Source organism: Diachasma alloeum, unplaced genomic scaffold (assembly GCF_001412515.2).
Source record: "Diachasma alloeum isolate Michigan unplaced genomic scaffold, Dall2.0 Dall_scaffold_00289, whole genome shotgun sequence".
Taxonomy (NCBI): Eukaryota; Metazoa; Arthropoda; class Insecta; order Hymenoptera; family Braconidae; genus Diachasma; species Diachasma alloeum.
In genome coordinates, this window is record NW_021680428.1 from 100,144 (window position 1) to 121,524 (window position 21,381).

The 21,381-nt window shown below is 38.8% G+C and overlaps 4 protein-coding genes across 11 annotated transcripts; 3 read left to right on the plus strand and 1 right to left on the minus strand.

Moving 5' to 3' along the window:
- The first annotated feature begins 177 nt into the window (after window positions 1-177).
- Window positions 178-8,302, plus strand: LOC107038885 (O-acyltransferase like protein). Its single transcript, XM_015258198.1, has 12 exons — window positions 178-580; window positions 4,045-4,200; window positions 4,645-4,865; window positions 5,132-5,340; window positions 5,412-5,667; window positions 5,821-5,981; window positions 6,074-6,242; window positions 6,313-6,506; window positions 6,615-6,744; window positions 6,824-7,016; window positions 7,373-7,518; window positions 7,842-8,302. Exons 1-12 carry the CDS (start codon window positions 304-306, stop codon window positions 7,977-7,979), a joined length of 2,250 nt encoding a protein of 749 aa, XP_015113684.1. The 5' UTR covers window positions 178-303; the 3' UTR covers window positions 7,980-8,302.
- On the minus strand, window positions 8,291-11,425 carry LOC107038886 (probable serine incorporator). 6 transcript variants are annotated; one of them, XM_015258199.2, is made up of 8 exons: window positions 11,100-11,425; window positions 10,661-10,825; window positions 10,092-10,571; window positions 9,837-10,020; window positions 9,562-9,762; window positions 9,438-9,476; window positions 8,940-9,102; window positions 8,291-8,854 (listed from the first exon to the last, which is right to left on the minus strand). In XM_015258199.2, exons 1-8 carry the CDS (start codon window positions 11,124-11,126, stop codon window positions 8,716-8,718), a joined length of 1,398 nt encoding a protein of 465 aa, XP_015113685.1. In that variant the 5' UTR covers window positions 11,127-11,425; the 3' UTR covers window positions 8,291-8,715. The 6 variants fall into 6 exon arrangements, with proteins under 6 accessions (XP_015113685.1, XP_015113687.1, XP_015113686.1 ...); XM_015258201.2 differs by having other exon boundaries at window positions 8,940-9,087; window positions 11,100-11,424; XM_015258200.2 differs by having other exon boundaries at window positions 8,940-9,090; window positions 11,100-11,424.
- Window positions 11,315-18,006, plus strand: LOC107038884 (extended synaptotagmin-1). Of its 3 annotated transcripts, none has more exons than XM_015258194.2 (11): window positions 11,315-11,841; window positions 12,585-12,968; window positions 13,079-13,219; window positions 13,398-13,474; window positions 13,547-13,759; window positions 13,860-14,151; window positions 15,069-15,169; window positions 16,102-16,150; window positions 16,230-16,319; window positions 16,392-17,203; window positions 17,281-18,006. In XM_015258194.2, exons 2-11 carry the CDS (start codon window positions 12,612-12,614, stop codon window positions 17,606-17,608), a joined length of 2,460 nt encoding a protein of 819 aa, XP_015113680.1. In that variant the 5' UTR covers window positions 11,315-11,841; window positions 12,585-12,611; the 3' UTR covers window positions 17,609-18,006. The 3 variants fall into 3 exon arrangements, with proteins under 3 accessions (XP_015113680.1, XP_015113681.1, XP_015113682.1); XM_015258195.2 differs by lacking the exon at window positions 15,069-15,169 and adding an exon at window positions 15,586-15,677 and having other exon boundaries at window positions 11,316-11,841; XM_015258196.2 differs by lacking the exon at window positions 15,069-15,169 and adding an exon at window positions 14,666-14,751 and having other exon boundaries at window positions 11,318-11,841.
- Window positions 18,007-18,027: 21 nt separating this feature from the next.
- On the plus strand, window positions 18,028-21,339 carry LOC107038838 (EF-hand domain-containing family member C2). Its single transcript, XM_015258140.2, has 10 exons — window positions 18,028-18,058; window positions 18,155-18,246; window positions 18,335-18,499; window positions 18,585-18,959; window positions 19,029-19,271; window positions 19,363-19,589; window positions 19,674-19,868; window positions 19,934-20,527; window positions 20,596-20,775; window positions 20,845-21,339. The coding sequence occupies exons 1-10, from the start codon at window positions 18,028-18,030 to the stop codon at window positions 21,068-21,070; spliced, it is 2,328 nt and encodes a 775-aa protein (XP_015113626.1). The 3' UTR covers window positions 21,071-21,339.
- Window positions 21,340-21,381: the final 42 nt, after the last annotated feature.

Here is a 21,381-nt window from a genome sequence, read left to right on the forward strand (position 1 = left end):
ATCATTTACAAACAAGAGGTATTCATATTGGTATTCGCTCGATACATAATCAAGTTTTGATGGTTTCCATTAGCCACAAGGGTGGGGATCCGCTGTCACTGTACCCCTCTTTTTCAAGTCCCTGCGTACTACACTGGGGCACAGGTGACTCGACTCGACTCCCAATGTTCATTTCAACTCGTACCTTGGTAGAAAGAAGCCATCGGTTCTGCAAAACCCTCAAGATGTTCTAGTCTCATAATTTCGGGAGCTAACGTTAACTCCTCAAGTGAATAAGAAATAAAATAAAAATTGTGTGACAAGATGCATATATCCTGGACACTATTAATCTGGATCTTGTGTTGTGTGTTTCCTTCGGTCTTGGCCGCAAAAACCGTGGATATTCTCTCGACTTCTGCTCTGAAGAGTCTCGAAGACGAAGAAATCCTGCGAGTCCTCACGCATAATAAATCGGATGTGTCGGAGAATTTCACGTTCGTTGATCTTGTTGATAATTTGAGAAATCAGAGTGCAACGGCTAATGATTTTATTTGGAGTTCTGAGAGTTTGAGTAACAGACAAAAATCTAATCTTTATTACGGTAATTTTATTTTTTCATTCATTTAACAATAGCATTCATATTTACATTTGAAATAAGTTTTGGAATTTTGCGATTAAAAGCCGGAATTTCAAGAGGAAGACAAGACAATAAAGAGGAAATGTTATAAGACGCCGATGTTCGGGAGAGATGTTATCCTTATCCTCCTGGATACTGCATAATTCAAAGGTCATGAAGCGCAACAATTCCATTAGGTAGCAGGGAAAAGACATTTTAACATTTGAATGAGCATAAATAAATGCAACCGCAAGGACGCTATTCGTTTGTATTTATTTCGCGATCCTCCACACGATTCGTGAGTTACCTATGAATACAAATGCATATGATTTTACGTGGCTACTGTATAGAGGGTAAATGCGCACTGTACTGGGTTTTATTGAGAACCGAGACACTTAATGAAACGTCACTCAGTTTCGAAATCGCCATACAACGTTGGCTGTTTCAATAAATATTCCAGTTGTTATTTATTTTATTGATTGGCGTTTATGGTTGATTTGCAATTTCACTGGGGAATTTCAAGGAATTTCTCTCGGCGTGGGATGGGTAGACGAAGAGTGGATCCGCATCTTCCAATCGAGTAGTTTGCCATTGTTTATTTCAGTTGACTGTGGATTTATGGAGAATAGAGTTGGAGTGATTTTAGACGGGAATAACATAGCTTTCTGCATTCTAGCTGAGGCAATACCAAAGAAGAAGAAAATTCAAGTCTAGTCAATTTGGACATTCTTATTAATTGTTGATTTATCACTGAAATGAATGCTATCAAAAGAAAAGCCCAAAAGCCTTTTTTGCATCTTACAAAATCCTTCATTACTGATTTTATTCAATATTCTAGCCTATGCCATTTTACCAATTCACGCAATAAATTGATTAATGACGATTTTCCTATGATACCAAAGAAAAGTAGTCATGAGTAACAGGAGTTGTCCTTGGGTATTCGGTTAATCCGTCACGATGAAAGCTCAAATGAATATCAAATGATCTATCCTACTTTGATGATTTTTTCTTGTCCTGGAATCTCAAGGATGTCTATAAAATGAAAGTAATGCAACACGTCAATTAATTTCTAACTAGTACCCTAGGGTGATCCGGTTTTATTTTCACGAGAACGATCGCGCGCTTGAGCGCGCGTGTTAAAAACAAATCGTGGAACGAAAAACGAAAGCCGAACGAAGTCGAACGCGTGCGGGCGGATCCGAATGTTCGACCAATGAAACTCGAGGAATGAGCGTTACTCTACAGCTTACTGTGTATGTTTTTTTTAGAATAGGATCTTTTTAGAATAGGATACTTTTGAGTTTTGAATAGCCCGTCGCTTAAATAGTTGGAATCAACGTTCACCCGGCTAAAAAATTCGATTTTGGCGAAAGTCGACTTTCCCCATGGGAAAACGGAAAATCTGACCCTTTGAAAATCTGAAAAAAAAAACTTTTTCAGTTTTTACTTTTTGCGTATACTTTTGAGAGTTCTGAATAACCCGTCGCTTAAATAATTGGAATCAACGTTCACCCGCCTAAAAAATTTAATTTTGGCGAANACCTTGGCTGCGGGTGAAAAAAAAAATTTTTTTATTTCTTCATTTTTGAAGCGAGTAAGGGGCGCAGTGGCATTAGGCGGGTCAGAAAATACAGAATCGACGTTCACTGGGCGGAAAAAGTCAATTTTGGCGAAAGTCGACTTTCCCCCCAAAAAACCCTAAATATGGCACTTTGGCTCCGGGTGAAAAAAAAAATTTTTTTATTTCTGCATTTCTGGGGCAAGTGAGGGGCGCAGTGGCATTAGGCGGGTCAGAAAATACATAATCGACGTTCACTCGGCGGAAAAATTCGATTTTGGCGAAAGTCGACTTTCCCCCTGGGAAAACGGAAAATCTGACCCTTTGAAAATCTGAAAAAAAAATTTTTTTCAGTTTTCACTTTTTGCGTATACTTTTGAGAGTTCTGAATAGCCCGTCACTTAAATAGTTGGAATCAACGTTCACTCGGCTAAAAAATTTAATTTTGGCGAATGTCGACTTTCCCCCTGGAAAAATCCAAGATCTGCCACTTTGGCCCTCGTGACCCTTGTGGCCCTTTGACCGACTTTCCCCCTGAAAAAATCCAAGATCTGACACTTTGGCCCCCGGTGGAAAAATTTTTTTTGCAGTTTTCATTTTTTCCACAAGAACGATCGTGCGGTTGAGCGCGCGTGTTAAAGACAAATCGTGACACGATAACCGACCGAAGTCGAACACGTGCGGGCGGATCCGAATGTTCGATCAATGAAATTTGAGGAATGAGTGTTACGCTACAGCTTACAGCGTATGTTCTTTTTAGAATAGGATCCGTACTATCTGTCTATTACTCGGTCACGTGGAAAAAACTCTTTATCATTCGGGGGATAAAAATCCGCGGAAGAAGTACCTTGTTTAGGCATAACATTGAAAAATACCATTCGACCCCATTTCTCAAATGCATTCAGACTTTCGTTAGACACACGAATATCTCCATCCTCTGTCATTGGACGTTTACGATGTTGAATTTCAGTTATTGGTGAATCTCATGTTAAGAAACAAGATGTTGTGAAACACTCGAGTGTGAAAGCATTAGACAGTTTGGTTTTAGGGACTTTAGAAGGTTTCTGTACAAATACAAATTCTCGTGCCCATTTTTTTAGTAAATTAAACATAGAGTTTAGAAATATTTGGCTATCCAATTCGACCCTTTTCTATTACACATTGGAAAAGCAAATGTTTTAGATGTGAAATTTATGCCTTGGGATTTCAATATTTTTTCGATATTACATCAGCCGCGTTGATTTTTTATGCGGTAGGAGGAAATTGCACATCCGCATTCAGTTTTTGTATAAAATTATAGCTTGAACGCACGATCCACGAAATGGTCTTTTTTGCTTGACCGACCTTTTAAATATTTTTTTGATTGAGCCATCAATTGGGCTATTCGATTTAACATAAAAAACACAAGGAAAGGTTTTCAATAACAACTCGATAAAAATCAGATTACGTGTGTTGTATTAAATATCCATTAAATTTGATGAATTTATTTGGGATTTGTCAGAGATGATGCTAAAAATTTATTTGCAATGAGATCATCAGATAACCCCCCCCCCCCACACACACGATTAATCACAATAATATTGTGTAAACGGGTCAACTCTTCCGTCCGCTGTTTCCAAACTTTCGTTAAAATTTCCCATAGATAACGTTATTGTCCACATAACCGTCGTGTCTCCGTTACATATACTGGATTCAATTTCCCCCGGGGTTGTTATTAGCATTTAACACACTACGCACGTCCGTCGTTGGTGCAAGAATCATTTACCAGTACACAATAGTATTTTGAAATCACCGACAATTATTTAAGCATTATTCCATCCTCTCCTTTAGCTCGACTTTCAAAAAAACAAGCACAATTTTCATTAGGCATACTTTCTTCTCTCTTCAACAGACAAATATAAGCATCAGGTTGACAATGAAATTGAGCAATTATTTTCCATTACTCCGGTGTTTGATCCGGCCGCGGGTGCCGTCAGTCCCGAGTGCAGGAGGCAGTCTGAGATATATCATCGAGAGCTCAAGAGAATGAGCCTCTGGGCATTGCAGAGTAAGTTCATGTATTGATTGGAATGAGGAAAAGCTTAGAGAGGAATTTATATTCGTAGTACCTGTCCTCGTCGGATCACTCTAATAATTTATCGATTCATTGAATATACACGAAAAAGTGGATATTATCGAGTTTTTTTTCCTACTTGTAGTATTCTGCGAAATCAGCACGACAAAATTTGTTAAACTTCCGTCTCTTGTTGAATTGAAATTAATTGCTTGACTGATTTTTATTTGGATCGTGGGCATTGTGTTGTAGATTTAATTATGAGAAAGGTACTCGACAACGGCCAACAGTGTCCACATTTTTCAATACAATTCTCTACCTTCTCTTGTTATTCTCATTTGGCTCTGCAATAAAACTCCCCTGAAAAAACTCATTCCGGGCTACACTCTCATCGTATTCAACCACTCAATAGTGGATTATTATTATTAAAAATTCCAGTGTTTGATGCCACCGCTAAAATTCCCTCAGGCCTCCTGAGCGGCAATATTAATCAACTAGGCGATTTCGACGAATGTCTGGGTCTCGAAGGTACCGGAGGTATCCATGGTCAGTACTGTTTAGCATATCTCCAACTCGAAATAGATCATAATCGAGATGATCTCAAGGAGATCCACCGACTGGTGCATTCTCACTATGCCTTTAGGAGTAATATAACTGACGTGAGTAAATGCAACTTTTATAATTCGTTGAATCATCTTATCATTGACGTTTGGAAATTTGGTACGCTTAAATAATTCGTCAAGTCATCATTAAACTCCAATTCTCGGGCTTATAAAGCCCACAGCTCCTCCATTGCACCACAGAGTTTCGTAGACCTTCAAGGCCACCATCGTGAAATTTCTAACGATAATATCATTCGCTTGATTACATGGTAAATGTCACAAGCCTATAAATTTTGAGTGAATTTGATGCAATGACCCTTCAGCCGGGCCACCGAGTGCCAAGATTCAGTACGGTCCAGTGGGCAGTCTGCACGCCATCGTCATGTACCTCTCAGGATGTTGAAACATCACTGAGAGCTACAATCTCAAAGTACACGAGCCAGACTGGAATCAACGTCACGGTCAAAGTGGACCGGGAAATGTGTCAAGTTCAGAGGACCGAGCCGCTTCCTACGGAAACTATCATCGTTGGGTAATCATTATTGCCACTTCTCTACTCAAGCTGCTGTGCCCTAGGCAATAATTGTTTGCACTCCTCTACAGGCTTTTCTTCATCCTTGTCATTGGATTGTCTGTCATAGCCGCAGTGTGCGATCATCTGCAAGCTGATGTCAGCGAAATTGTTCTTGCCTTCTCCTTGAAGAGGAATCTACGCAAACTCTTGTCCATGAAACGTGGAGACGATGACATTGCGACTTTGCATGGCATCCGGGCGATTAATGCTCTTATGCTCATTGTTGCTCATAAGAGTATGGCGTTGTTCTTCAATCCTTATGTCAATAGAACTGGCATGGCCGAGGTATAATTATAAATTGCATAAATTTTCAGGCGAAGCATAAAATCTGTTCACTTTTTTTTTCTTTTTTTGAAAATATCTTTGTCCGGGTATCATCACATGTTTTCCCCTCATTATTATTCATCTCTTTCACATGTATTCGTAAATGAAATATAGTACCTGGGCCGTCCTTGGACCGTGATAGGACGCGCAGCGAGTCTCTATACGGATCCCTTCATTATGCTTTCTGGCCTTTTGACTACCTATTCATTCGTGGGAAGACTTAGAAAGTCGGGGGAAATCCACGTGAGGAAGGAATACTTATCGAGATTATTTAGGTACTTGGTTTTATTATTAGCATAAACCAATGTAGGCAGTAGGTGTTTAGAATTCCGATTTCATAATATTTTACTATTCGATTGATTTGTAGATTGGTCCCAACTCTGGGTGCACTCATTTTATTCTGCATGTTTATTATGCCATATATTGGATCTGGACCGCAGTGGAATCTTGTTGTAACACATCATGCAGATATTTGTAAGAAAACTTGGTGGAGAAATTTTCTTTTTATCCATAATTACTTTGGATTCGAGAACATGGTAAGTATATCGAGTTAAATTTTTTTTTTTTTTGTTAATGGAAAAATGACAAATATTTAATTTGTAACAGTGTCTCACCCATACCCATCACATTGGAATCGACACTCAACTATTCGCCCTCTCCCCAATAATGATCCTAGCTCTCTATAAATATCCAAAATTCGGTGGTTTAATTCTCACCGCAATTGCCCTCTTCTCAACTGGACTTCGTTACTACGTTACGTATTTCAAACGACTGAATAATTACGTGTTCTTCGGCACCTCGTAAGTACTCTCATGGAATTTAATGACTCAACGACAGAAGAATGCTTTCAAGTATTTTTCTACTGATACTTCATTAGACCGTCTAACATTTGCCTAATTTATCCACAGAATCCGGCAATTATTCGACACAGCCAATTTATCGTACATTCTACCGACTCACAGATTAACAGTGTACATAATAGGTATTTTCGTTGGATATTTTCTGAGAATATGCCCCAAGGGCTACAAAATTAACAAGGTAAAAGTTGTTGGAAAAAATATTCAATTAATTATATCTAGATTGGATGCATGATTTAATGATGGATAATTTATCACAGTCAATGATTCAACTGGGCTGGACCTTGACGACACTGATGGCTCTTGGGGCTTTCTTTGGACCCGCTGGAATGGGCTCCATCAATTATGTTTATAATCCCACTCATGCAGCTATGTACAACGCTTTTGCACCCATTGGATGGTGTGCCTTGTTCGCCTGGATTGCCTTTCTCTCGCACACCGGAAATACCCGGGGTAGACAGACCAATAGATGTGATTTTTAATCATCTTTAGAGTTTTTTTTCCTTCAAATTCGGAATTTTTTTCATGAATTTAAAAATAATTAGGAAAAACTTGTTTCATTTTGGCCATTTATTAAATGAAAAAAATTCACTTGACCCCCCTCGTTTGACCTCTCGTTACCGCCATTAGTTTGTTATTTAAAGTTTCAACATTTCAATACGATTCTCCATTTGAAACTATTAGAAAACGTTTCAAAAATCTGGAAAAAATTAGAAAGTCCCGGGCAACATGGGCCGTCCTTCACATTTTGAGTGAAATTTTCCTGCCTTTCCTGTCTGAATAATTGTTTTAATTATTGGTTTTTATAGGATGGTTCAGTGGACTCTTCGCATGGAGAGGCTTCATAATCTGTACACGATTGAGCTACGCCATTTATCTCACGCAGTTTCCCGTCTTCTTTTTCAACGTTGGAAAGACGAGGAGTGCAGATCACTACGAGTTCTTCAGAATGCTGGTAAACTATTTTATTCCATTAGTGTAGTGGTAGAGAAAAACAAAAAAGCGAGTTGATTTTTATCCCAAGGATGAAACTTGTGTGATTTTATCGAGTTCCTCGTACGAATTACGAATCTCATTTAGAAGTTACTGGGAATGGCCTAGTTTATGGAGGAAAAATTGACAAAGTTGGGGAGATAGAGAGAGAGAGAGAGTGATGAAATAAAAGTTGAGTGTTTCACAAAATTTCCAGAGAGGGACGGTATTGGTGTAGAATAAAAATTTCACTGGAATATTAAAATTCTTACTTTTATAATAATAAAAAAATGAATTCTCTTGCAGTTCAATTTCCACGAACTTGGGTGGATAGTTCTGACGTCAGTGATTCTCACTCTACTATTCGATTCGCCCTTCCAAAATCTCAAGACTTACCTCCTGAGGAAGCCAGCAACAGTTTCAAAATCATTAAAAGCTGAATAAGCCAAATCTCCAACTAAAAATGGTCAATTATGACTCTTGTAAATAGTCTGATTATGCTTTTAAATATTACGACACTTGAGTCCCTCTACCTTGCCCGTATTGTGCCACTTTTACGATTCTGTATTTATAGTATAACTTGTTTAGATTCCCACAGGAATTTTTCACATTTGCCTTTTCAGAGTGACTCTGGCCAATTGTAAATAATTTGTAATATGCACAGTGATTAGCTAGATTTAATTTTTTATGTTATTTCCACTTTTATACCAACTAATTAAGAGTGACAAACATCTGGGATAAAATACATAAAAACATTTGTATACGTAGTATTTGTTTATTAATTTCAATCAATTCTTTTTCGTATAAAGGAAAACTTATAATCTGCCGATGTAAATTATCAATCATCACAGGTAACAATAAAAAGGAGGAGAAATTGTGAAAATAACGAAGGATACACTAGCTCAAGGCGCAGTTGATGGAAATATCACGAAAGTTTTCCAACTTATATTATACTTTCTTTAGTATTTGTTCTCAATTGAATAGTGGAGGAAAAACAAGATGAATTGATTTTATTGACAATTTTGTCTGAGAACCTTGTATGTAGCTCTCATGCTGACAAAAAAAACTGAAGCTGCATAACATCAATTTCTATTTGATTCATCTCGTTTTATCCAATCGTTACTAAATGTAAAACGAAGTCACGGATTTTTCAATTAACAATAAATGCACACTGGAGAATTTAGGAAAAGTCTCGATTTGTCAAGACGGCAGGAGCTGCAAGGGACCAGACGTAAAGACCGAGACACATCCAAGACGATATTATTTTCACCCACATGGAAGCTGGATTGGAATTTAGTGTTTGCAGCGATGAGTTTGGCCTGAGGAAAGAACGGAATGTTAATTGCACTAGTTGAATACACCGATTCTCATTAGTGAATAATCCCATAGAAGGGTGATACGTACTGGTACCAATTGGTAAGTGTCATCATGACGTAGAGAGTTGCGAGAGCAAACATGAGATGGAAGAAGCTCCAGTTATAGGCGACCTTATCCTCCTCGTTATCCCAGACTTTGGTTTCACCACCGCCTTCAGCGTCGTCGTTACGACCTTCTACTGCAACATAATCTATTTATATTCGATAAAACGCTAGACAAAATAATAGACGTGCACAAAATGTTTTTCGTTCTACTAATTCACAATTCTAAATCAATAGAACAATTAAACTACTTGTCTGTCTTAATTATGAATATTAATGAATACCATCATATATTTAATATAATGAAAAGACATAACAGCCTTAAACTCATAAAACAAGAGAATAAAATCGAAAAAGGCAGGCACACACTACACCTACTCTCAGAGTCAAAGTTTCATGGAAAAATCCGGCTGTTTTGTCTAATGATGATCGAACAATGATGTGTTACGTATGTGTTTTTAAATAATTAATAGTATGTGCGTACCTTCATTGTCGATAAGAGAAGGATCTCCTGAGTTGCGAACTGCATAGAATGATTTCGTTTTGCTTTGTAATGATTGAAGATAAAGACATGAATATAGAGAATGAGAGATGAATTTGAGACTTACCAGCACCGTTGTCATTAACGAGAACTTTATCAGACATGGTGATCTTGGAGGACTTGGAGGCGGTCCTGAGGGAACTGTAGAGAACACAGCTGAACCAGATTATCAGCCCAATTACACTCTCTTTGTCGAATGCTATCGCGTTCTGATCCTTGACGTTGTTGCGGGAGATTGATCCAAATAATCCAGGGTTGCACTCGTGATCTGTCAAAATTTAATCAATCATCGTTCACATTTCTTCATTTATCCTCTCAAAAAACGAATGAATTGTTGCACACCTGGACTGTTAGAAACTCCACTCCAAGTCAGATAAATCACATAGAGGGACACGACGGACGCTTGGAGTAGTCCACTACGAGGTTGATGCTCCTGAACACTGGGAAGAATCGATACAGCACTGGCGATTACACACAAGATCAAATTGAATGATATGAAGAACTTGTGGAGGCTACAGTTGTTTGGCTGCAATGAAAAAAAATCAATGAAAAAGTTTTCCTTTATTTTTCAATCATCGGTACTAAATTGATAATTACCTCTGTAAAGTAAACAAAGAGCAATGCAATACCAGCAATAGCCACACAGTAATTGAAGAAAGTTGCACCCAGTAGTGCTGCATACCAAGTTTTCGATTCAGTCTCTTCATAATTACCGACCCAAGATTCAGCCCACGAGTGAGCAAAATCAATGATGAGAATCAATTGAATAAGTATGAAGAAGAATCCTCCGAACATTCCAAAGTACATCCAGACAGGTCCAAAGGATCTTTCAGGTATGAAGAAGGCTCCAATGATACCACCGATTATGAGGAGATACTTGATGGCCCAAAATCCATTTTGTATGGGGGCTCGATGATCTTTGGAACTCTTCACCCCAATCATCATCGTCGACATGAGAAAGAAGAACAAGGATATGATAAAACAAATTCGGTATACAGCGAGATAGCCAACTGCTGAATTGCAGTCCACGGTGAATGATGAAGGGTAGTAGTTGCTACTGTTGGCGCAGAATGGAACCTAGAGATGGAAATTAAACATTATTTTGAAGACTATTTTTATTTGTGACAAGATTCAGGGAATAAAAATGTCTGGATCCAATTTTTCACCTTTTTCAATGTGTCTTGGAGACCTGGAGCGAGGGTAATGCAGGCAGCAATTGTTCCTAGCATCAGTAACAAAGCATACATGATCCTGGAGCTGGTGCTGTTCCTGCATGATGGACATTGGGAGCAGCAGAAACTGCAGGCAGTACTGCCGCACAGACAGGCCAGCTGAGGACAAATATAAAATTAGTGTCTTTGCAGGGAATAACAGAGAAGCCCAATTTCTCATGTTTCTCTATAATTTTTTGCAACCAAAGGAAGACAGACATTGACATTGACATTGACATTGTCTTCAGAACCTCTCTTGTGGAGCAAGATGAGAGACATCTCATTTAACTAGAATCTACCGAATTCATGAATAATTCAACTAATTTCTAGTGGGAAAAAAACAGAGGAAAATTCTTTGCTATAGGTCATAATGACATCATTAGAAACACATTACCTGCGCTGTGGAGCAAATGAGACCCATCGTTCACTAGTAGTATCAACTCCACGTATCCAGCAACTCTTTTCAGTCAATCGAAGTCCTCGTAAACCCGAAAATCGTCCTTTTTTCAAGATAATGCGCCAGACGTTTAGAGATTACAGCTGACTGCGGAGAAGAACAACCCAATGGCGTGCAGAGGTTGATGCACTTGACAGAACTGTTCTATCGAACGTTGTGGGACTCACTCGTGACCAACTTCACTCTCAATTCCAGGAAAACATTGCTCACTCGCGCAGTTGCTCGCAGTTCTCGCAGTGGAAGGGAGAGGAAGGCCAAGATGTCGCTACATTGGAGCCGGTGTTCGTGTTGTTTGAATAGTGAAGCAGTGAAGGTGGAATCTTGGACGTGCGATGGGGGGTGGAGATATTTTTTGACACCTTCGGGAGCACACAGACTGTGATTTTGTTGTTCCAAGCAACGAATCAGCTGATTCGTCGCGACCTTCAGATGCCAGACACCATATAAACTCCATGTGTTTGTGTGTATACACACGATCGAACATTGCGATAAGTGTTTTCGGGTGTTTATTGTCACCGCGCATGTTCCGTTCTTCTTATTTTGTTGTCGTCTCCTTGTGTTGCGTTGGCGCCTAAATTGAGACGAGACGGGAGTGTGTGGTGTGAGTGTTGGACAGTATTAGACCGGTAGGACCGTTGCGGAAGATTATTTTCAGCCAGAGTGCCAGAGGCTTGAAGCGGTATGTACACCAAGTATCCAAGTATTATTATTTATCTCCAGTGCATTCAAGATTAATATTTATTTTTTATCATTGTTGGAGAGAGTTATTGAACATGTTTTCTATAAGCGAGGATATATTCTCAAGATTCTTTGAGTGGGGGTAATACTCCGTAATTATAAGTAAACAATGAGTGATAAAGTTATCATTCATCTTTGAGGTGTTCCTGAGAACATTCCAATATCCATTACTCACGCGAGTTCTAACCAACATTATTGTGATTATTTTTTAAACACGTTTATGGTGACTTACGTCATACTTTTTAATACTTCTCGCGGTGAATTATTACACTCGGAAGTATAGTCGCCAAGGTTACAACGATGTTTGATAGTTGATACTTTTCAAACGGTCAGCGGTTTTAATGCAGTGTAATTGGGTGTGAATGGAATGAAATTGACTGTTTTTTATTTTTGAAAAATGGCGATTTAAGGTATTTTTTCAAGCTTCAAAATGACACCAGATTTATTCACATTGTAGAATTTGGTCGGAGGATATTAAACATTTGGTAAAAATCATTTGTTTATCGCACATTCATAAATGGCATTCTTTTGTAGAATTCATTATCGACATGATAAGAAAATCAATTAATTGAAATTTTTTTTCGGGGACGTTTTACTAACGATGAAATATAAAATTATTTATTAGTGAGATAATCCAATGGATTATTAGATATGAAATGAAATGTTTCTTTGTTCTATTCACAGCTGAATAATTCAAAAACACTATAAGCCATGAGTGAACTCAAAGTAGAAAATGAGGTCCCAAAAATGGACGAGGAGGAGCAAAAATCAAAAACAACTTCGCCTTATATGACAATAGGATCATTCAGCATGTCATTATTGATGAAAATAGCAGCTGTTGGAGTTATTTGGGGATTTGGATACATGCGTTGGAGTGTTGCTTGGTTACTACCTCCAGTGTTCCTCTCTGTATGGAAATACGAGACTAATAAAAATGATGAGCTGAAAAGACTGACTGCCCAGGCGACAGTTCTAGCTAACGAGAAGGATGTCATAACGAATAGAATGAATGATTTACCATCCTGGGTCTATTTCCCTGATTTTGATAGAGCTGAGTGGTTGAATAAAGTTAGTAAATCGATCAATCAATTCTCACAATAGAAAAAAGTAGAGGTAGTCCTTGAATGAATGGGTTACTATCGCGGAATTTAATTATCCAAGATTAATTGCTTCTGCAGGTACTCTACAAAATTTGGCCGGGCATGAATCACTTTGTGCGTAACCTCGTCAGGGAATCGATAAAGCCAGCAATTGCAACAGCACTGTCGGAGTACAAAATGCCTGGGTTCCAATTTGAAAGATTGGTATTGGGTCGCATTGTAAGTGTCTGATTATTATTCAAGGATTTAGCATGGGGCGAAGTAGGATGCACTGATTTTAGTAATCAATATCTTTGTGCAGAGGGAAATGGCCTTGTGGTCAATTATGGCAATCTGATATTGCCAAAGTCTCAATTTTTTCATTTTCCATGATCAATTTTTATTTTTATACTTGCAGCCTCCAAAAATCTATGGAATAAAAACATACGAGAAAGATACATTTAGGAACGAAATTATATTAGATTGTGAAGTACTGTAAGTGTCGCTTCATCTCATATGTCACTGGAGAATTCACAAAAATGAGAAAATAACAAATAACTGTTGTAGATACGCTGGAGATTGCGACATTTCTTTCACCGTTGGCAACATCAAGGGTGGCATACGAGATTTCCAGCTTCGCGGTATGCTCCGAATAGTCCTGAAGCCCATGTTAACTGTAATGCCACTCGTTGGAGGGGTTCAGATATTCTTTTTGAATAATCCAGAGATTGATTTCAATCTCGTTGGTGCTGCTGACATCCTCGACTTTCCTGGTCTAAAGTGAATATTCTCGATAATTCCATTGAAAATACAAATTACTTGTAATAAAATTCCCTCACTCATCCATCCTTATTCATCATTATTTTATGTTCTTTTTCAGACAGATACTTAGAAAAGTCATCAAAGAACAATTTGCACGTTTCCTAGTCCTCCCAAATAAATTGATTATTCCTCTGAGTCACGACATTCCCGCTGAGATTTTAAAAATGCCAGAACCCGAGGGAATCTTGAGGATTCACGTGGTGCAAGCAAAACATTTGATGAAAAAAGATATTAGTGTTCTAGGCAAAGGAAAGTCTGATCCTTACGCTATTATCAGTGTTGGATCACAGGAATTTAGAACAAAAACCATTGACAATACGGTCGATCCCAAGTGGGATTTTTGGTGCGAGGTATGTGATTCATTTTTCAATTATTCGATTTCATAATTTCTTGATGATTAATTAGGGGCAGTTCCATGCACGTGCTTCGCTCATGAATGCACAACAATTGTTTGTCGAGCAGAGTTATAGATTTCTAGAATTTCAGAGTACTAATGAGTACATGTCATTTATTCAAAATTTAACAGTTTTTATATATTTAATTCAAAATTGGCTCACACGAGTCGATGAGTAAATCGATTTTGTTAATGTTTTATTAGATATTTCAGTGGTGAAGTGGTAAAATGGAATAAATTGATTCCACTCAAAAGAACAGCAAATCAGTTTTTTTCCTTATCTCAGGATCAAAGTGAAATAGATAAATATTTGTAAAAATTTCTCTGGAAAATCTCGTCATTTCCCTTGGATTCAAAGATATTCAACAAAAACTGATTGTTGACTAGATTAATCTTGTACTAACCACTTGACTACTGATTTTTCATACGTGTGTTTGTGATGTGATGCGTGGTGTGTTGTACGGAATTAGTGTACGGTGACATCAGCCGTCGGCCAACAAGTGGGGATATCTGTGTGGGACTCGGACGACACCAAGGAGGATGAACTTCTCGGCAGGTATGACATCTTGATAACTCATGGATAAAACATGTCTAAATCAATGTGACTTTCTATGTAATCAGGTAACTGTGCTTTATGCTTTAGCCGTATTCATTGTATTGGCTTGGGCAATGGTTGTGGGAGTGATTGATCATTTCAGTGAGACAGAGTGAAACTTAATCAATCAAATTCTGGAAATTACGTTTCATCTCTTCAGTAATGACTTTTTTGGTTCATTCTTTACTAATTTGGGGAAATAAGAGTGAAGATCATTGTAGTTAAGACGTATATTACAACATACACCGTGTCTATTCATTGTATATTGTGCCACCTAGACTGTGATCGATACATGGAGTTTGGGACTAGAAGCTGCGATATCTGTTTGGGATTGGGATCCCAATATTCCTGGGGTTGAGACCGATGATTTACTCGGAAGGTAGTCGAGTTGAGTTCCCTCCTTTGTTTGAGGCAATACCCTGAGTCAAAGTCCCATCGACCAATATTAATAATCAATAACTAAAGTAAACCTAGTCCTCGCACAGTAGATTAAATAATAATTCATTTATTAATGAATATGTTACAACTGCTTCTGTCGTCTGCAACTTTGGCAGTTCATTCTCACTATAAATTATTTATTTTGTGCGTTAATCATCCAACATTTTACTAAGGATATTCAGTTCTTTTATTCTTCAAAAGGGAGAATGAAATCAATCAGTAAAATGTCTCTGATGTTCAACTCTCCAAATGTTGAAAAGGAACTAAATGAAAAAAAATGGCCAAAGTAATTGAATATCCTTGAATCATTAAAAGTTTTTTTGAAAGCGTGTACTAAAACGGCTTGTGTGGTGGAAGTTTATAGTGGAAGAAAGTGCAGGCGCCTCCAATACAGTCATAACTCGACTCTTTGACAAAGACAACACAGGCACTGATGATCCACTCGGAAGGTATTTTCTCACACCAATTGAAAAATTTCAATTTGTTACCCCAGACGTTGAATGATATTAGTGAAACACTGAATGATTCAATGCATCTCAGATGCATTCTAGACAAAACAGTGAATCTCGGCAATTGTATCTGACTGTGCACGGGAAAGTAACGCCAATGCCTTGATGATATGCTTTTTTCTTTGATACGCATTAGTCAAAAAATGTATTTTTTCTTACCAATGGGCTGTTGTCTTTTGCACAATTTTTGTCACAACAAATCTTATTAATTTATTCTCCTGCATTTATTAATGTCGGTTGAGGAAATGTACTGATTCGCGCTAATTATTTGAGGCATACGATAGCTTTCGTTCACAGCGAAATTTGATTCCACTGATGATGATTATGGAGTAATTTCTATTTTTTTCATGAATGAATAATTCAGAGCCACGACTGAAGTGAGCCGTGTCAAGGAGAAAGGAATCATAGACACAGTAAGCTTCGAATATTTTATTATCATCAACACTCTATTGGGGCAGAAATGAATGGACGATTCGTTGTGTTTTTTTCCAGTGGTTCACTCTTGAATTCGCCAAACATGGGATGGTTCATCTCCGATTGACATGGCTAACACTCTCTAAAAATCCTGGGGATCTCCAGGCTGTGAGTAATAAAAACTTGCACTTGTGAAATAAATCGAGAAAAATTGTCTAATTAGGCTCCTCCGACATTCAGGCTCTGATGGAAACTCAACAGCTGCGAGTCACCTCCATGGGCACTGCTCTACTGAGCGTCTTCATTGACTCGGCGAAGAATCTGCCCTGTCTCCGTGGCAGCAAGCAACCGGATGTATACCTCGAGGCAACTGTCGGCAGCAAAACCGAACGAACGTCCACGATGCTTCGCTCCTGTGATCCAATCTGGGAGCAGGGCTTCTCCTTCTTGGTAGCTAATCCAGAAACAAACAACCTGAACATCCGAATCGTCGACGAGAAAACGACAAGTGTCGTGGGGGTACTTGTCTACAACATTGCGAATCTCATGACCAAAGTCAACATGGAGGACATGCAGCAGCCTTACGACCTCGTCAACGCCTCACCAGATAGCAAATTAATCATGTCCACGACGTTGAGAATCCTGAAGTACGAAGGGCCTAAAAACGTCCCGGAGGACGAGGAGGACGAGGACATTAATTCGTTAAAGAAGAGGATTGACAGACAGGAGTCTAATATCAGCGGTTCTCAGAGCAGCAGTGTGCCATCAACTCCACTGAAGAAACAAATGTCCAAGGAGTCGTTGCAGAGTTCGACGAATAACACTGGGTCTGATCAGGGAGGCAATTATCCCGGGACTGTTGATGAGAGGAATTACGAGGAGGAGACCATCACACCGACGTATGCGTCAGAGAGTAATCTTCCGCCAGGGCTTCTTCATCGAAACCCCAGTGTGATGTCCTCGGCAGGCGAGTTTAAACTCGGAAGGATCCAGCTGACTCTGCGGTACAGTGTTCCGAGACAAAAGTTGATGGTTGTAGTGCATAAAATCTCGTGAGTGAATTCATTTAATTTTAGTCAAATGATGCAGTCATTTGTCAAGTAACTTGTCATGCATTTGCTTTCCACAGAAATCTGCCACTACCTCACAACGACCCCAACAACATCCCAGATCCTTATGTGAAGCTGTATCTCCTCCCAGATAAGCACAAAGAAACAAAACGAAAAACAGCTGTAATGAAGGACAATTGTAATCCCATTTACGACGAACAATTCGAGTACATCGTATCTCAGGGAGATTTAAACTCTCGAACATTGGAGATATCCGTGTGCACGCAGAAGGCCTGGCTGTCAGCAGGGACCAAAGTCATGGGGCAGGTTCACCTGAATCTCTCGGAGATGGACCTCTCCAAGGCTACATCTGCGTGGTACGATCTCGTGCCAGAGGTCAAGGATTAAATTTCAGGATGATCGAGCTTTTTTCAATTTTTATATGTGAATCAATAGTGCTAAACCAACTCTTTATTTATGCTGATGTTCATCACGACTTTTTCAATCATTTGGTCCATCTATCTATTATGTTGTTACATGGCACTTTCTTATCGTCACGGGTGTAGTAGTGAATTGATGAAAACAGATGAGTTGGTTTACCCTCACAGCAAAAATTCATCCAATTCTATCTGTTCACTACTAAAACTGACCTTTTTACACTGTGCTATATAAATTATACCTACAGTGATAAGAATTGTTGAGAAACTTCAAATATTTATGAGTATTTTTTTGCTATACACTTTCGTTATTGATGCATTTTATAAATTGCCCTTCAATGTGCTGAAATAAAGATTTAATTATCTTGAGAGAGTTTCTCATATTGGACCATGTGGCCTCATTTAAATTCAAGTTCTGAATGTGCTGTTACCAAGGGAACGCAATGGAACCAACAGTAAACATATCGATTGTAATATTATCCAAAGAATTGAGGTAATATTGGGTCCACCTTTGCAGTTTATTCGAAAATTTTCGCTCAATTTCTAAAATTTATAGAAGAAATGCGTCGCGCACTACCCTGCCTCCCTGGATTTAATTTTGATAATAAGGTAAATGCCTCAGTGAAAATTCTGATAATATGATGAAGACTAAAAAAATATGATAATTCGTCTTATCTCATAACTCGTTACCTTAAAGATTGGTAAAACAAAGTTCCATCGATCCCAGTACTTCGATAAAATTCACGATGGTGTCTATTATTTAGCTGAGAAACCGAGTGTTGGGGAGCATTCTAGATATCCGTCAAATTATTCCTACATTGATGAACCGAGAATACCGCCATGGATTGCTTACGACGGTCAAGTACGTAAAACTCTCATCATTCCTGTAGGTAGAGGAGGCACCTAATTGTCATATATGATGATTCTTCTCTTTTCACAACATTTAGAGATTAATGTTCCAAGCATTTTTCCAAGAAACCGTCCAAGAACGACGTGAGTCTTCTCATCAGATTCGCCTTGTGACAATAAGTTTCTTCCTTGAGGATGGCACAATGAAGATTGTCGAGCCTGCAATAAGTAACAGTGGTCTTGAGCAGGGTGTCTTAGTCAGACGTCAGAGAATACCATTGCCCGACCCCGTACCCTACAGATTCTACGACATTCTCGATCTGAACATCGGCAAAGAGCCAGAGATCTTCGGAAGAGTTTATAAAATAGTCAATTGTGATAAATTCACCAAGATATTTCTGAACCGAATGGGAATTCCAGTGCCCGACCCCATTGACCTTCCCTGTGATCCTTATATTCAGCGCAGGAGTGTGGTAAACACTAAATACGTTCCCACATTTTATACGAACAATACGAACGATTGATTTTTTGAAAAATTACAGCCAACGTTTTCGAAAAAACCGAACCGCAAAATTGATACATTGGGGAAATTTCTCAATTACGACAGAATGATATTGAGATTCTATGGATATTGGGACGATAGAGATTCTGAATACGGAATAATACACGATTTAGAGGTCCGATACTATCTGGCGGACGATACCATTGAGATTAAGGAAATTTTACCGAAAAATTCGGGGAGAGAGGGAAGTTCTATCTTCATAAAACGAATGAAAATTCCTAAAGTAACGTAATTATAATTTTTCTATATGGTCTATATGGCCATGGATATTATCTTTTGCGAGTGATGTGTATTATAATTTGTATTCGATAAAGTTCTTCAGCGGGATAGAATCGGTGGGCTCCAGTGACCCTTTCACGGTTTTGAATGTCCTTGGGGAGAGTGGAGCGCAGAGTTATTTTATTCCTGATGCTCTCAATGCTGGGGAAATTAAGCGGGATTACTACAAGGACAGTGATCTTACCATTGAAACTAGCATGAATGTATTTGGACGAGAGGTCGTCATCACCGATCTTGACCCGACAACGAAGAACTATTATAGGTGCAGATTGATATTTCATTAATTTTAAGCATCGGAAAATGCACCCTTTTCATGACTTAATCACGAATTTACCCGTTAATGTAGAGAGAAATATGGTATCGAGGAGTTTAAGCCATTGGAAAAGCCAGAGTCAGCTTCCGACTACTGTTCAACTATTGAAAAACGTAAACCACCGCCGTACAATGGCTTTGGCTCTTACGACGATTCCCTCGGCAATTGTTTCAGTATCGTACCAAAGCCCCCGAAAATCGACTATGCTAGATTCGCTGCATTCGACAAGTAAATATACATTTGATGAAAAATTCTTGGTCAAAATATAGAAAAAATTCATCTATTCTTTTTAGACAAGGCTACGACAGTAAAGTATTGAGCTTCCGTGGAAGAATGATATCTAACATTCCGGAAAACTCATCACGTCAATTCATCATTCGAGTTTACCTCATGGACAATACAATATCAATCTTCGAGTATGCCCCCAAAAATACTGGATTCACACGTTCATTATTCCAAAAGCGAATGCAAGTGCCGCTCCCAGGGCAGACAGTTTATTCCAGCGAGAAGCCCCAATACTTCGAGCCTCATCATTTCTACATCGGGGCTGAATTAAACCTGGGAGGATTTCATTTTTACCTCACCTCAGCTGACGAATATACTCTACGCTACATGGAATTGAACTGCGATAAATTTTCCAGGGCGAATGCAGTCATGATTATGAGTAAACTGAGAGAGGGGCTCAAACCTTGTTATAAACAATTTCTCGAGGAGTTTTCTCCAGTCACAGAGATGGATGGAATTTTTGTTCTGCCTTATGAGAAATTTAGAGAGAGTTTGATCAAATATTTAAAGGGTGAGGGAATTGTTGAGCACGAGATGATTACAGTCGCTCGTAGATATGCATTCAAACCAAATGAGCAACGAGATACTCGAGGATATTTGAGGTATGTAAGGTTCAATTTTTTATAGCGCTTTAGATGTTCAATTTCCACGGTGAAATGGCTACTCGCAGAAGTTTAATACACACCGAGCTGACGCGTTTCCTCTGGAACGACCTGGACCGCCTCGCCGAGGATATCAATCACTGGGATCCATCACGCACGGGCTTTCTCCCCCCCTCCGACATCTACAAAATTCTCCGAGGCTGCAGGCTTCCCCTGGATTGCCAGCTAATCAACTGTCTCCTCAACCAGTAAGTATCCCAGACAACTCGCCGATAAGAAAACAGTCGTGAAACCTCCTTTCACCTATTTAAATCCAGCTTGCGGAGCAATTCCGAGGGAGAGATTGATTGTCAAGACCTATTAGACTTTATGAACGTCAAGATAAATCCATCCCCGCCCGTTGTACCGGTGCCTATCAGCACCCTTCCCTGGTGGAACGATAAGGACGAGGATGACTGCTGTCCAGCATTAAACTGGAATGAATTCATCAAGGATCTTGACATAAAAGAGGATGATCCAGCTTCAGCAGCTGATCCCCAATAATAATGCCACAATATAATTACTGGCTAATTGAATATTGTTTTAATGCTACATCATGATCATTCGTATTTACACCGCACTACATACTACTAAATCTAATTCTATCACTCATAAATATGCGCGTAGATAAATGACTTTAGCACAATCATGATGAATACTGAGTTAATAAATATCATTTCGCCTGGATAAATAACGATTCGGTAGAGTACGATTGATATAATTGAGTGCATTCAATCAATTGAGTATCATATCCGACAATACTCCGTGATTCATACCGTAGGAGAATAAAAAAATGTAAAAAAATAAGGTATCAT

What these genes read in the sequence shown, in the direction of transcription:
- LOC107038838 (XM_015258140.2), top strand. Translation starts at nt 18,028, where the DNA reads ATGTGGCCTCATTTAAATTCAAGTTCTGAAT. An exon ending in ATATTCAGCGCAGGAGTGTG is followed by an intron (nt 18,960 to 19,028) that starts GTAAACACTAAA and finishes GAAAAATTACAG; the next exon opens with CCAACGTTTTCGAAAAAACC. An exon ending in GATACTCGAGGATATTTGAG is followed by an intron (nt 20,528 to 20,595) that starts GTATGTAAGGTT and finishes GGCTACTCGCAG; the next exon opens with AAGTTTAATACACACCGAGC.
- LOC107038885 (XM_015258198.1), top strand. Translation starts at nt 304, where the DNA reads ATGCATATATCCTGGACACTATTAATCTGGATCTTGTGTTGTGTGTTT. An exon ending in ACGGAAACTATCATCGTTGG is followed by an intron (nt 5,341 to 5,411) that starts GTAATCATTATT and finishes ACTCCTCTACAG; the next exon opens with GCTTTTCTTCATCCTTGTCA. An exon ending in TACGTGTTCTTCGGCACCTC is followed by an intron (nt 6,507 to 6,614) that starts GTAAGTACTCTC and finishes ATTTATCCACAG; the next exon opens with AATCCGGCAATTATTCGACA.
- LOC107038886 (XM_015258199.2), bottom strand. Translation starts at nt 11,126, where the DNA reads ATGGGTCTCATTTGCTCCACAGCGCAG. An exon ending in TCCAAGACACATTGAAAAAG is followed by an intron (nt 10,572 to 10,660) that starts GTGAAAAATTGG and finishes TTCCATCTCTAG; the next exon opens with GTTCCATTCTGCGCCAACAG. An exon ending in TGGAGTTTCTAACAGTCCAG is followed by an intron (nt 9,763 to 9,836) that starts GTGTGCAACAAT and finishes AAATTTTGACAG; the next exon opens with ATCACGAGTGCAACCCTGGA.
- LOC107038884 (XM_015258194.2), top strand. Translation starts at nt 12,612, where the DNA reads ATGAGTGAACTCAAAGTAGAAAATGAGGTCCCAAAAATGGACGAGGAG. An exon ending in ACCGATGATTTACTCGGAAG is followed by an intron (nt 15,170 to 16,101) that starts GTAGTCGAGTTG and finishes TGAATAATTCAG; the next exon opens with AGCCACGACTGAAGTGAGCC. An exon ending in AGAAAGGAATCATAGACACA is followed by an intron (nt 16,151 to 16,229) that starts GTAAGCTTCGAA and finishes GTTTTTTTCCAG; the next exon opens with TGGTTCACTCTTGAATTCGC.